Source organism: Crinia signifera, chromosome 1, assembly GCF_055691185.1.
Source record: "Crinia signifera chromosome 1, ASM5569118v1, whole genome shotgun sequence".
NCBI classification, from domain to species: Eukaryota; Metazoa; Chordata; class Amphibia; order Anura; family Myobatrachidae; genus Crinia; species Crinia signifera.
Genome location: NC_139217.1, coordinates 151970802 through 151986513, shown reverse-complemented (window position 1 = coordinate 151986513; position 15712 = coordinate 151970802). Strand labels below are relative to the sequence as shown.

General features: G+C 40.7%; 1 protein-coding gene across 3 annotated transcripts in view; it reads left to right on the top strand.

Moving 5' to 3' along the window:
- The window catches only part of ADAMTS3 (ADAM metallopeptidase with thrombospondin type 1 motif 3), a 199854-nt gene that overhangs the window by 123398 nt on the left and 60744 nt on the right, over window positions 1-15712 (top strand). For all 3 annotated transcript variants that reach the window (XM_083174676.1, XM_083174681.1, XM_083174672.1), the window contains exons 6-13: window positions 3307-3390; window positions 4178-4334; window positions 4830-4935; window positions 5906-6049; window positions 7092-7224; window positions 7369-7482; window positions 14415-14560; window positions 14846-15021. In XM_083174676.1, the coding sequence (XP_083030802.1) occupies window positions 3307-3390; window positions 4178-4334; window positions 4830-4935; window positions 5906-6049; window positions 7092-7224; window positions 7369-7482; window positions 14415-14560; window positions 14846-15021 (1060 nt within the window). The remainder of the gene's footprint in view (window positions 1-3306; window positions 3391-4177; window positions 4335-4829; window positions 4936-5905; window positions 6050-7091; window positions 7225-7368; window positions 7483-14414; window positions 14561-14845; window positions 15022-15712) is intronic.

Here is a 15712-nt window from a genome sequence, read left to right as displayed (position 1 = left end):
TGGAATTCCACCCCTGTCCAACACTGGGATGCGATGCCAGTCAAAAGGCTTTTTATCTTTTCATTCATTTTTTCACAAAAATCCTCTTTCCACTTATGCCAACACCAATAATATACCGGGCCCTGGTTGGTCCAGAGGCCTTGGGGATCCATTCTGATACATGCGCTGTTGGATATTTTTCCCACAGTTATATGTGTTCCCAATTTGGTGTTTAACATCATATTTTTTCACCATTTAAATACACATGAAGGTACAAATCACGCACAGTTCTGCGTTTGTATAACGCAGTCATCCGATTCACTGTTTCAGCACAGCACCCTATTAGAAATTGTATTTTAGCCATTATCGTTTTTTTAACATGACAACATGTAACAATGTTTTTATATATTTCACTAATGTTTGTTTTTGCACGTATGCCTACAGTTGTTTCCGGGTGCGTCTGAAGTCAGTCCCGTTGCTATGGCACCGGCCGGAGGCCGGCTCCGTCACATCCGCTGGACGCGTCAGCAGAAACCGGAAGTGGGGGAGTGCGTACTCCGGAGGACGGGCCGGGCATGGAGACCGACGGAAGACTTCCTGGGTAAGTAAATGTATTTATACAAGTTGTGTGACCACTATTTTTTATCCTGACGAAGGGGTCTAGTACCCCGAAACGTAGATTAAAGTTTTCAGCACTTAAACATTGTGTGACCGACTCTGAGTGCCGCCATCACCCGCTCGTTATATATATATATATATATATATATATATATATATATATATAAAAAAGCATGGATGCTCACAATGGAGCAGTGGCCGGCACTCACGAAGTCTCTTCAATGAAAATAAATCAGCAACACTGCCAGTGTTGCTGATATATTTTCATTGAAGAGACTCCGTGAGTGCTGGCCACTGCTCCATTGTGAGCATCCATGCTTGTATTACCCAAGGCAGGGTCACCTGGAGCAATTGTCATCTGTCTGTACTGAGTGCCGGGTCATCTCCCTTATATATATATATATATACAGTCTGGTGTGCGGTCCGGCACTCTCCCCTCCATATAATTACCTCGGTGCCTTCCGTGGGATAAGGGTAATGATGGAAATAAACAGGCAGCACTCCAAGGATATCTTTTAGAAAATATATTGTGGTAACAAGACACCAACGTTTCGGGGCACGAACGCCCCTTTGTCAAGGTGGTAGCAAAACAGTGAATTCGTGGTTTTTGGAATCATTCAAATTTTTTTTTTTTTAACCCCCCTAACCCTCTTTTCATACTTACCAAGTCCCAGGGCGTCCACAGCAGGCCTCCGGCATCTTCTCCAGGGTCTCCAGCGGTCCCAGGAATGCATTGCGCGAGTGTGCGCGCGCGCCGGTGACGTCACCGGTGCGCGCGCACACTCGCGCAATGCATTCCTGGGACCACTGGAGACCCGGAGAAGATGCCGGAGGCCTGCTGTGGACGCCCGGGGACTGCGTGGATGCCGAGGGACCACCGGATACCATCAGGGGACAGGTAAGTATGGCTAAAACAATTTATTCCAAAAACCGGAAAATTCCCCTATCCGGAATGCTCGTGGTCCCGAGCATTTCGGATAGGGGATACTCAACCTGTATATAGTTATCATATGTGTTCTATATTCCATCTCTAAAAAATGTGTAAAGAAATTAAACCTTATTCTTTCACTGTTCTGAAATCACAGAGGAATAGCCTCACGGGATGTGTTCAGCATGGCTACTGTCAGGATTACAGCAGTTGAAATGCTGGCAGCCACAACACCTGCACCAGAATTCCATTCCGACATCACTGCAAAGGCTGACTGCAGGCATCTGGTAGGGAGGTATAGGGTTAAAGGGCTGTCGGCCTTCTGACCACTGGTATCCTGACCTGTGGGCATCCCTATGTAATCCATCCTTCCTCACCCATCATATCTAAAAGTATTTCTTCTGTTCCAGAGAGTACTTCCATAGTTTATTCTGTGGTAGTAACACTATGGTCGGTATTCAATGCTGCTGAAGACGGGTAATGTGTTTGGATTTGGGCATGAACCCACAGCTGGGACCGCTGTTTAGAATGGCACCCTGCACTACCTCTTTTGACCCCCTCTGGCTGATGGCTGATACCTGCGGAAACTAAGGCTTCACCTATAATCGCCATGTTTAGAGGAGTAAATTAGGTCCGCCCCAACTCTGGTGCATCCAGGTCTTAGCAGGTGACAAGGAATCAGCAATCGTCAGAGGACAGGGACCAAAAGGTGATCCAACTACTGGGCCTGCCTGGGAGAAACAACCTACCTAACGGCACCAGGCCAAAAACGGGGAAGGCGACCTAGTCACGGACACAAATAACAACTGAACCAGGGTACCTCCAACAATACCTATGCTGGGGATAGAAAACAGTAATAAAGTAAACTGGGGTACAAACAAATGAAACCCCAAAATGACAAAAGCAATGGAGTTCTGAGTGCCTCGCCATGTCGGGAGGATCAGAAAGATATCATCTCAAATTATTGAAAATAACAAAGATCGCATGCAAATAGCAAGACAAAGAGAATAAAGATGCTGGACACTGGCAAAAAGGTCCAACAAACGTCCAGCAGCTGCAGGTGGAAGAGGCAGGCTGGGAATGACAGGAACTGGCTGACAGGGCACAGGAACAGAGAGAAACTGACCAAGGACCTCCAGTGGGGCAAGTGAATACCTAAACTAGGCAGGATCATCGGTGGGGCTGAGCTAGGCCATATCCCTTAAAAGGAATCCTCCAGCCAATCAGCCACCAACACTAGAACCTGCCCCTGTAACTTGATTAATTCAGGTGGCCGAGCGCACGTGCCGCCCGGCGTCCCCTGTACCTTTAGCAACCGCCAGGCGGCTGCAGGGTTATGCCGAGGGGCAGAACTGACGTCACCCATTCGGGCGGAAGAACCTGGTGCCGTCTGGCGGAAGTGCCACTTCCGCCCCACAACCCCGGGCACCGGCACTCTGCTGCAGCATTATCAGTGCGGCTGTCATCCGGTGAGGATCGCCGATAACAAGTCATCCTTGCCATCTAACCCCCTTGCCGGCCGCTCACCCAATTCTATGTTCAGGGGGAATTCTTGCCGGCGAGGTTCGGCACTAATGCAGCGAGCCTGCTGCATATAGTGGTGACCCTTGCCATTTTGACGGCCGCACTCGCCATTTTTACCTCAATGGGATTTTAAAATGCCAATTTTATTTACTTTGCCAGTTCTGCTGTATAATGATATAACACCTTGTTTCATCATGTGCGAATGTGAAATAAATAATAACAAACACTGCAATATAATATTTCTATCTCTTCCACAGGTGAATGAAATTTACCATGATGACTCGATTGGTGCCCACATCAATGTAGTTCTAGTTCGCATGATAATGTTGGGCTATGCAAAGGTAAGACTGGCTAATAAAGATATAGTCCACAAACACTAATGACACATGTCAGTTATGTCATGTACAGTTGTATTTACAGTATGTATACAATACTTGGGAAAGAAATAGTTATAATGCACTCTACTTCAAATGTAATACGGTGCAAGAATCAGAAAGTGGGAGAGTTTTCCTATTTTTTTAAAGCGGCAATCATTTACACTGAAAAAAACCCAGGTTGATTGCCGCTTTAAAAAAATTGGGCAAAATCTCCCAGAATCTCTCACTTTCTGATTCTCGCACCCTATTGCATTTGGCACCAGATGTGATTCGCTGACAATGATTTTTTGTTTAAAGTAGGTAATATCAAAATTAATTATTACATTCAATTTGGATTTACAGTCTTGTACGCACAGAATATGGCTACTGAAAAATCAGGAGTGTAATGTATACACATTAAGTTGCTGTTTTTGTTTTAGATGGTTACATTTGGTTGTGAAAATTATACAGTATAAGACTGTTTAATCCCTGTAAGACACTACATGGTCTTTATGTAGGTGCTGATTCAAGTTTTAGTTTTTTTGAAAAAAGCAAGACAGTATGGTTAACATATTGATCATGTATAACCAGCACTAGCCACTGTGCCAGCACAAAGGTACAGTGGTTGGTATTGCTGCCTTACAGAGCTTTGATCCTGACCAGGTAAACTATCTGTGTGCATTTTGTTGTTTGCATGGCGTTCCTCCAAGTGCTCTGAATTATCATCTCACATTGTGCTTAAACAGTAATATTTTTCTCATTTTTTTCACAGTCTATCAGTTTAATTGAAAGGGGTAACCCATCTAGAAGCCTTGACAATGTGTGTCGCTGGGCATACCAGCAGCAAAAAGCTGATCCCAACCACTCTGAGCATCATGATCATGCAATTTTTTTGACAAGACAAGATTTTGGTCCTGCTGGAATGCAAGGTAAAGCAATGATATGCTAATAATACTAGACACAAACCACTTTCATTTTTATCTACATACAATGTACATAGCAATAACAAAGACATAAAATAACATTCTAGACAGGATTTGTATTCCTTCGAAAGAAAGAATGGAAAAAGTGTTTTTGGAGATTATTGGGATAATTTAGTTAAAGTGGAAGTGCACAAATTGCAGTTGCCACGGTGTTAAAACACTGGCAACGGCACTCAATCTCGCACCCTTCACCAGCCTGGATGAATCCTATAGGGCACTGCTGTGATAATTAGGAAAGGGAAGATCATTTGCTGCCCCCATATACAGTATATATACAGTGTGTGCAACTTTATTGGGCTAAATATATTTTCTAGTAAAGGTATCTGTCTAGCGATGTCAGATTTCTTCAGTATTAATTACTGTATGTTCTAAAATATAAGTGGAGGAGCTATGAGTACATTGTAATTCCAAATTTGTACTGTCACTTATGTGTTACTACAGGATATGCACCGGTGACTGGAATGTGTCATCCTGTAAGAAGCTGTACACTAAACCATGAAGATGGCTTTTCATCGGCATTTGTGGTTGCTCATGAAACTGGCCATGTGTAAGTTACATCGTAGATTTAATGTGTAACAAAAGATAGAATTTTCACCAGAAAATATACATACTGTATCTAAAATCAGAAGTAACATGACTCTCAGTAATTTCTAGTTCTAACTTTTGCCCACACATCTGTATTACAGTAATCAATGGTGCTGAGAAAGAAGGGAGGGGGGGTACTCTTTACCTAGGCGAGACAGTAGCACTTAGGGCTTGAGAGAGAGAGAGAGAGAGAGAGAGAGAGAGAGAGAGTAGTGACTACGGCTGCTGCAGCAGCCTCTCTCCCCAGCCCAGCATACATGTTGCTTTGTGCTGTGCTGGCAGAGAGGCAGCTGCAGCAGCAGTTAGTCCTCTCTCTATCCCTGCATCCCTGTGCAATTGTTTTGCTGAGTACAAGTGTGTGCAGGCTGATAATGTACATAAACAAGATGGTCTGGCTTTGAAGTGCTGTGTGGTTCATTAGGTCATATACTGTAAATACAAACCATGGAAGCTAATGAACTTAGGGGTAGATTTATTAAGCTCGGTGAAGTAATAGAATGTCTGGTTTTTATCACCGGCCAATCAGCTTCTACCTGTCATTTTTCAAACCAAGCCTGTAACTTCACAGTTAGGAGCTGATTGGCCGGTGATAAAAAAACAGACACTTTATCACTTCACTGAGCTTAATAAATCTGCCCCTCAGTGGCTTAGAGAATGTCTAATGGAGCCTACGCTCATAGCGATTTTTAGCCATTTTCTAAGCGATCTGACTAGCATGCTCTATAGTAATATACACACATGTACTATAATCACACATTTTTCTGTATATGTAAGTATTTGCAGAGCAGATTCATTTTTTCAATTAGGTCTCTAAAATGTGGTGTGTCATTGCCTCACTGTCTGCCACTTGTATTGGGGGCAGTATAGAAAATATCAGTGACATCTATGCATGATTGTGTTCATGATATCACCATGTGCATTTCTTTATTCAGGTTAGGAATGGAGCATGATGGGCAAGGGAACAGGTGTGGAGATGAAACAAGTATGGGCAGTGTCATGGCTCCGTTGGTACAAGCAGCATTCCATCGTTACCACTGGTCTCGGTGCAGTGGTCAGGAGCTAAAGAGGCACATACAGTAAGAAGCTGCTTTCCTCTGTGGGACTTACTCATTAATACATTCATTATTTTTATGCCTGGTGTTTTCCCAAGAGTGCCCACAGCCAATGTGTTTTAGGCAGAAATGATAGCAGTTATTCTGTACTATCTTAAATAAAAGATGATGTGATCCTGTTTGGTGACCAGTTTTAATACTAGCAATTACATGTCAACAGCTTTGTAAAAGGAGTCCATATCTGGTATACTGCATGGTCCAGAAGCTGTCCTTTACTGACCCACCCTTGTCCCCACCCACAACACGTGCAGGCTCTTACTAAAATAGCATGTCTGTCTCTGTGGCGTTTAACAGTCACTGTCACAGCAATGCCATTTAGTATCCAGTTTTATGTAGGGTGCAAATTTTTGACATGTTTTAAAATTGCACTAAATCGTATGTGAAAAAATCACACATTTTGGAACCAGCACTGGGCTGTTGGAGCCCGGTGCTGTTTCCAAAATACGTATTTTGGAACCAGGACCGGTCCAAGAGTCCGGTCCAGCTCAGTGAGCCCGGGATGGTTATGGTCAGGAGGGGGGTCTCTACGCCATTTTTTAAAATTGCAACTTATACACATTTTTTAAGACAGAACCATCTCAATAATTTGTGCATGGTTCTGTCAAATTCGCCAGTTAGAACCTGGTCTATTTCTTGATGTTTACCAAAAATCGCACCCTATTACATTTTTGAGTTGTATACTTTATAATGGGAAAACATCTGGATGCGAATTGAAGTGTGAGAATAAATCGACAGGTGAAAATGTGCTATTTTCACTGCAAAAAGTGTGATTTTTACTCAGCTCCTACTAAATGTACGATTTGCAGAAAACATGCGATTTGGGCAGTCTTTTGTGAAAAAAAAATCGCAAAAGTCTAAAATTGGCACTCTATTACATCTCGCCCTTTGTCTTAGAATTTTTATAGTACTGTATTGCTTTTCTGAATATATTATAGGCAGAGAAATACTGTATACCACGTTGACATCTAACCTGTAAAATATTTTTTTTCTATTTCATTGTGTTCAGTCTTTATGATTGCCTACTGGATGATCCATTTGAACATAACTGGCCTAAACTTCCAGACCTCCCAGGAATTAACTATTCGATGGATGAACAGTGTCGATTCGATTTTGGTGTCGGCTACAAAATGTGCACAGCTGTATGAGCATTTCACTTCTTATATTTGATAGTTGTACCTATGGTAGCTGTTTTCTATATGTACAGTATATCTCCTCCATGCTTTATCTGTGTGCGCTGCAGCCTAGCTATTTATACCTAATATATTTGTATTACTTTATTTCAGTTCCGGACATTTGACCCTTGCAAACAATTGTGGTGCAGCCACCCTGATAACCCATACTTCTGTAAGACCAAGAAGGGTCCTCCTCTTGATGGGACAGAATGTGCTCCAGGAAAAGTGAGTTATAGGACACCTTCACTTTTACACAACCACTCTCACACAATTGCATCTTGTGACAATGACCACTGAGCGTTTTCTCACCAGTTTGAATCACCACGTCATAGTCCTTACACTAAAAACATCCCATCTCCTGGCACAGAAGTATGTTGAGAGCAGGAGTTTGCATTGAGGTAGAACAACCACAGCTGACTAAACATATTTGTATTAATAAATGCATTTAGTATGTTCTTTTTATATGGAAATTAAGCCTCATGGATTCCCCTGAACAACCACAGTGGCATACTAGTTTCCAGCAGACCAGTACATTGCATTCCGGGAGACATACAGTAAACTGTATTAAACCATAGAACTGTAACAGGGCCGCAGCATGACCTGTGCTGGCCCTACCCCCAGGACTAGTGATACCATGATGTTACACCTATGGGCCACCGGTTCTGGGAAGTAGAGCTCTGCCTGGAGCATCCTAAGAACACTCCTGGCAGCACCAAAAGCTGCCTGTTGTCTGCCTAGAGCTTCCCTTAGATGCACTGGGCTGTAGCAGCAATACACAGTGTAGTTTCAGGCACTATATAAGCCACATGCAGGTGTGGGGCAACACCAGTGCTACCTCAGGAATCTGCACCCTAAGCGACTGCACTTGCCTTGGGTGCTAGACTTGAGTGGGCGACTGGCCCATTAGTGCTGTTGCAAGAATCAGGGAGCTGTCGCTGTGTACAGTATGCGTTTAGTGCTTTGGCCTACAGTCAGATATCCAGCACACTGGATCTCCGCACAGCGTTCAACACTGCTCCTGGAAATAGATGCTGCTGCTGCTGCACTTACACCTACATCTGCCTTGCACCAGCACCTTAGCAAAGTTAACCCCCACACGGCATAACAATTGTGTTTTCCAACTAGTGCAGCTATTGGAGGGAACCACTGAAGCTAGGTGCCAGAGGGAGCCTCTGCCGTGGTAACACTTACATACACTAGGATCCTGATGCAGGGAACCCCTGCACGGCATGGCAACTGTGTTTTACTGGGCTCAAGCTGAAGCAAGGTACTGTAGGTCACTGTTGCCATTTTGATATTGACAATTGCCATGTACCAGTACCTCGATGCAGTGGACCCTTTTACAGTGCGGTAACTGTTACTTTGTATACAGTTACTGGAGGGAGCTTTGGGAGTGAGGTTGTCAGGCACATGGAAAGCACACAATAACTCAACACTAATCTATCTTTCCAGGTCCAGAGATGACTACAGTAGGGTAAGGCAGGGACAGTCTGCTGCACATCATGTGGGCTAGAGTCCAACACATAAAACCTTTTCTTTTAAAATGTATTTGGACAGTACAACAGTATGTGGTGTAATGTGAATCATGGGCTGCTACATGTGGTGTAATGTGAATAAGATTGTGATACTGTGTGGCGTAATTTGAATTGGGTACTATTGTGTGGCATATGAGATTGGTTAAAAGATTTCCAAAAGGGCAGAGATCATAGTTACGGCAGAGGGGGTGGAGTTTGACAGACATACTAGTTTCTTCCCTCACATCTTTGTGACCCAGTTCCCTCTGTTCAAATCTGCAATTTACATGTCATACTTCAGGTTTTTAAATTTGATCCTAGCCAGGATCAAAACTGGGAGATTGGCTAATACCTAGGTCAGGGACTAGACTGAAGTACATAGCTGGGATTCCCTGCACAGGAAAATGAGCACTAATATACAGCAATTGAGCTATGTATGCAGTAGTCTGATGTAACAAGAACCCACATCCAGCACCTAAAGAGAATCACAGGAGTGCTGGCAGTTGTGGGTTTTACAGGAGAACTGACACTTGCATATGCAGCAGGGCCTAGAGCCAGGGTGAAACTCTACTAGTGAATTGTTTTGGTAATGAGGAAGTGACAGCGGCAGGTTTAAATACTGAGTACTCTCAGAGAGAATAGGCTAAACTGGTCATATGGACATGGCTACTGAGAAGTGGTAGGACTAAGAGATCACATGACAGCGTATGATATGGCCACACATATGCAGCAAGACTGTTTGTTTACATAATGCAGTGGTAAGGCATGCTGGACACTGCTAGGGGATTCAGGATCACAATAAGTGAGCATCACTGAACATGAGGCAAATACCCTTCTTTGTGACATTGCTGCATTTTACAGTAGGATCAGGTGTAGGATAATGCAAATCTTGTATTACAACCACCTGGCCACCATTTTCTGGACTCTCTTGGATAATATGGGAGAGTTGCAAGTATACATCTCTTCCCACAGTTCTATAAAGACATTAATGCTAGATGTATAGCATTATATTCTGAGAGTCATATGCATAAATTCCTATTTATTATTTTGAAATGACATGTACAATGGGGTTACTGTGTATGCGATAGACAGGCCTACCTTATATAAATCTGTTTTAATACAATTGTGTAATTTTCCTAGCAAAAGTCTATGTTTCTGTCTATATACATTTTAATAATGGGTAACAGAAATATGTAGATATTTTTATGAATATTTAATATAGAATTTTCACTTATGTGGCCAAGCCACTAAAATGTGATCACAAGCACTCCCATCGGACCAAAAATAAGCATGCTTTTATTATAGCAGATCACATTTACCACGGTGCGTTTGCATTCCAGGGAGAATCTCTCGATGCATCTGGCTCAGCTACTGGCGGTGTCATTCCACATAAGCAATCACTTTGCAGACACCATCCTAAAATAACAAACCTTTAACTGAGCTGACATAATGCTGGTGGCATTGGGAGCACATCTTACCTGCCAAATGCAGACTCCTACTGCTTTATTGGGGGGTTTGCTTGCCAATATAGGATGCCGTTTTTTATTGGTATTAACTATATGGATATTCATATTTTTACAAGGATTAATTATATGACATCTTACATTTTTATTACGAGTTTTACATGGATTCCCGTATTGGCTTAATGGAAGCTGGGAAATGTTTGCGTTATTATATTTGCAGGCCTTTGTTTCTGCAACTCACACTTACATAGCACAATCCATCTGTGCCTTATAATAGTACTGCACACCTGGTGGTATAAACAGAAGACATTGAGATTTCTGGCTCTATAAAACAATCTCAGTGGCATAACTACCACCTACTAAGCAGAGAATGAGTCTGACCAGATGACCACACGTTTGTAAAAGCACAGAAAGCAATGCATATTTCCCTGGTCAATCTTAATTTACATTATCTTGTATTTTATAATCTAATATAATTTTTTTTAAATTACATTTACTTTTAAATCACTAAAGGTATAGCATAATTTACTTGTATACATACAGTATGTTACACGATACTGTAATGCCCTCAGGTATGTTAATTTTGTGCAATATGTCGTGTACAGTACATACTGTATAAATACGAGTTTACTTGGGAAGCCAACATTTTTTGAGTGCCAAAAACTACCTGTGATTATAATCAGTAAGTTCCAGATATTACAGAATTCAAAACACACTGGGCTGGAGCAGTGGAATAGTATGTTCTTTCTCATTTTAGCCCAGTGAAATTAGGATTTCAGTTTCCAAATATTGATGGAAAGCTGGAAGTATTCGATGCAGAGTTTAATGCTCTACAACTTTGAATATAGCGGCAGCACGGATGGTGTAATGGTTAGCGTTACTGCCTCACAGTGCTGAGGTCATGGGTTCAATCCTCATCATGGCTCTAACTGTGCAGAGTTTGTATATTCTCCCCATGTTTGTATGGGTTTAATCTGGTTTCCTCCCATAAGCCAAAAATATACTGGTAAATTAATTGGCTCCCGACATTAACCCTAGAATGACTGTGTTTGGGTGTACATGTGGTAGGGAATGTAGATTGTAAGCTACACTGGGGAGAAGGGACTGATGTGAATGTTCAAATATTCTCTGTAAAATGCTGCGGAATATATGTGTGCTATATAATTAACAGTTAAAAAAAAATTCTGGCCAAAAATGCTTTGTTTTAAAAAAAAATGCTAAAATTGCAATTAAAAACACTTCCACATTTCCGCCAATATTTGGAATGCATAATTTGACTAGACTATTTATGGAGCTCTCATGATCTCCTGGCTGCCTGTAGAATAGATGGAGTTTCATGCTGCAGTTGCTTTCAATCATTGGTAGGTTGGGAGTTCATTGTATGGTGACATCTTACTGTGTGTTGTGAATCCAGCCAATCAGTGACTGGAGCAGCAACATCACAGATTACCACTACTGCCTGGTGAACATGGAGCCAAAGATTTTTTTCAATACCGAATCCTGAGATTAAAAAATGGTGCATGATTGGATTCCTTATTGCTACTGTTCTAAATAATCCACCATAACTATAAATGCTCCAGTATCAATAACAATTGCTTTCTCAGCTGACTTGCAGAAATGGATGATTGGTAAACTGAACACAGCAAACAACATATTGTAGTTGTTGTGCAGTGATTAATAAGATGTCTGAAAATATGGTTATATATAAATTGCTGTTAGACAATGCTAAAACTGTGGCAGGGCATGCTGGGAATGTATAATTTCCCAACAGCTGGAGGGCTGCAGTTTGTACAGGCCTGGTTTATTGTATAATTGAGTGTGTTCCATGAGCCATGATGGCTCCATTTACTGCTTGCCCAGTTTGGTTTCATGAAACCTGTCAGGCTGTCTTGAGAGTCCTGAATTTCGCCCACTATTTCAGGTGATTCCCAGACATTCATGAGTCATAATGCAGCAATATTTATTTATTTATTTACAGTTTCTTATAAACTACAGCAAATTCCGTTCCGCTTTACAATTGTAGACAGTGATAGAACAAACTGAGTAAAAACAGACAGAATTGGAGGTACAGTAAGAGGGCCCTGCTGCAAGCTTACAATCTATAGGGATATACAAGGGAAACACAAGAACAGGCACCAGTAATAGCATAGCAGTCCCACCAAGTTACAAGTCCAGAAGGGAAGCTGTATAATACATAAGTGCCTCAGAGGGTTATGCGTGTAGAACTTAAATATGATAGGCTTGCCTGAAGAGGTGAGTTTTCAGGGAATACTTGAAAGTTTGGAAGATGGTGGAGAGTCTTATTGTGCGTGGAAGTTCATTCCATAGGGTGGGAGCAGCCCAATTAAAATCCTGTAATAATGAATGGGAACTAGTGATCTATGCAGAAGAAAGACACAGATCTTGTGCAGAGTAGAGTGATCAAGTTGGGAGATATTTTGAGAAAAGTTAAGAGATACAGTATATGCTGGTTAATAGCTTTAAATGTGAGACAGTTCAGAATTGAGGAATAACCCCTAGTTTACAAGCTATTTCAGAAATCTCTATAGTCTGCAAAGTATTATCACTGAAGCAAGGTTTTCAACTCTAAGTCATCAAGTGCAACCAACAGGTTATGTTTTGAGGCTTTATTTAAACACTCAAATGGCTAACATTTTTTTTAATGGCCCCAAAATTGTTGATATCTTTATACAAAAAATATATATATTTCACTGTGTCCATGTTCATCTAAAGTGAAATTGCTTGCCGTATACCTACACACCATGCAGATGTGTACATGCCCACAGACATTCATGGGCACACTACAGTATTCACAGCAAATGAGTCACATTTACTGCGACCCCATATTAGTCACATTTAACCCTTTCAGGTCCAATGTTTAGTCAGGCTCAACAGCCCTAGCGCTAGTAGCAGATCCAGTGGTGAGACATTTTAAAATAAGAACATTAGCATCATTCAACAGTCAATGTAGACCATATTTTAATAATAATAATAATAATCAAAAATGAAATATAATTTAAAATTTTAAACCTGACTTAAAAAAAAAAAAAAAACTCACCAATCTGTATCTGGACTGTTTTATTCAAATCTAAAATAACTTTATATTTTTTTTAAATAATAGCAGTTTTATTGTTGCAAATAAGTTCTTACCTGCTCTAATTCCACTTTCTTTTTACTGTTTTCAGCGCTAGTAGTAATATACCATTACATTTGCATATTTGCACCTTTTAGAGATTTGAGAAACTTCCATCCAGTACCAAGTAGCTTCTATTCTATTTTTAACTTTTTATCTCTAGATTCCCCTTTTTTACTTGCACTCACAAATTATTATTTCACACACAAAGGTGTGTAGAATTGCCCTCGCAGTCCTGCAAGTGTAACAAGAAACATGGAGAATATGCAAGATTGAATTTATTGAATCCTAATAAAATTTCCAATGTTTGGTTACAAGATATTACAAACAGACATACTGTATAGATTATATTGGATATCAGAACAAGGTTACTTACTAACAAGGCCTATTTTCCACTGTGGAAGAGATCACAGATTGGTGCACCACTCAGCACAGTACTACTCTTTCAGAAACATCTCATAAGCTGCTAGAGGATAATTGAATTAATGTATAGCCTCTTTTGTTCTTTTAACACATGGTCTACCTGTTTACCAGATGTCCACTAGCTTCTTTCAATTATTTAGATTTCAAAATTGAAATTGTCCGCCCCAGCATGCCCCACCGCCTGTCAATCAGGCTGCGAGAGCCTTGCCAATGACGAAATTGTCCAAAGACGCTCGCAGCCGGGCCCTGCATACGGCCATTACAGACAATGTGCATGCGCACTGTCCAGACTATCGGCCAGCGTCCAAATTCGGACCTGGCTGAATAAGTCTTAATCAGCCCCATAGTGTGCATGCAGGACTGTGAGAATGCGCATGAGCAGTAACTATTTCCAACCATCTCTATTTTGGGCTTATGTGGGCTGACCACTTGAGAAATCTATGATTTCTTAGTTGTAGCTCATTTAGTAAATTGCTTTAAACCGTGCTAACTCTTTTTTTTCCCCATAGTAAGGGTTTAGAAAATATACCCCTATTGGTAAATCCCTTCATAGATTCATAATATTTGTATGCTTTATACACTGCTAGCGGCAGTTGTGTAATTAATTGCCATTTTCCTCCCCAGTGGTGCTACAAAGGTCACTGTATGTGGAGGACTACTAACCAAGTTAAACAAGATGGTAACTGGGGAGCATGGACAAAGTTTGGATCCTGTTCAAGAACTTGCGGAATTGGTGTGCGTTTTAGAACACGCCAATGTAATAATCCAATGTAAGTATATCTGTATGTGTGTTATAAAGTACTGCAATGATTTCATGTATCAATAACATATATATATATATATATATATATATATATATATATTTATTTATTTTTTCAATTAAATTATACTAAAATGTAAATTCATTTAAAATTCATTTTCTTGTTATTACTAAGAAATATATGGCCAGGTTATGAATATAATATGTGAACCCAATTATTCATCTGTTCTTTATTTCATATTCAGTTTGTTTGTTTTGTTAATACAGTATTTTTACCAACATTTTTTTTTTTTAGGCCAGTAAATGGTGGCCAAGACTGCGCTGGACTAAACTACGAATATCAGCTATGCAGTACAGAAGAATGCCCTAAGCACTTTGAAGACTTCCGAGCACAACAGTGTCAGCAGAAAAACTCCCACTTTGAGTTCCAGAATTCAAAACATCATTGGCTACCATATGAGCATCCCGATGGTGAGAACGTTTTATATATTTATTTACAATCAAAGCACTATAATAACGATAGAACAATTATGCATTAATAATATCATTTCATTTTTTTAAAATCATGGTTCGTTAACAATAGTGTAATGTGTTGTAACCTGTAATCTTACACAGTCTTGATGTACAGAAAAGTTGGATGGTTGAACATTAAAGAGAATATTATTCTTTCTGGCCTCATAAGTAAAAAACAAAAAAAAAAAGAGTCAAATCTGTTTAAAGAAATTGGTATCCTACCCCAGCTATAACCAACCTAGGCTTTTGCTTACCATAATATAGAGCATAAGCATATATTTATTTATTAACAGGTTCTTATATAGCGCAGCATATTACATTACGCTTTACAATAGGAGACAGTGATACAACTAACTGGGTATTTACAGTCATAGGTAGGAGGGCCCTGCTCACAAACTTACAATCTATAGGGAATTAGGCATTGATACACAAGGATAGATATTATTGAATAAAGTCAACCAGAATGCAAAGGTTCCTGGTGTGCTGTATGATACGGGGACCCAGCAGTTTGGCCAGGGGTCAGGAGGATGGAAAATGTGAAAAAGAAAGAGAGAGGATATGTGTGGCCTCTACAGTGGGGATGTGATTGGATAGGAAAGGTATATGAAGGTTATGTTGCTGATTATGGAATTTGATGAAGACGTGAGTT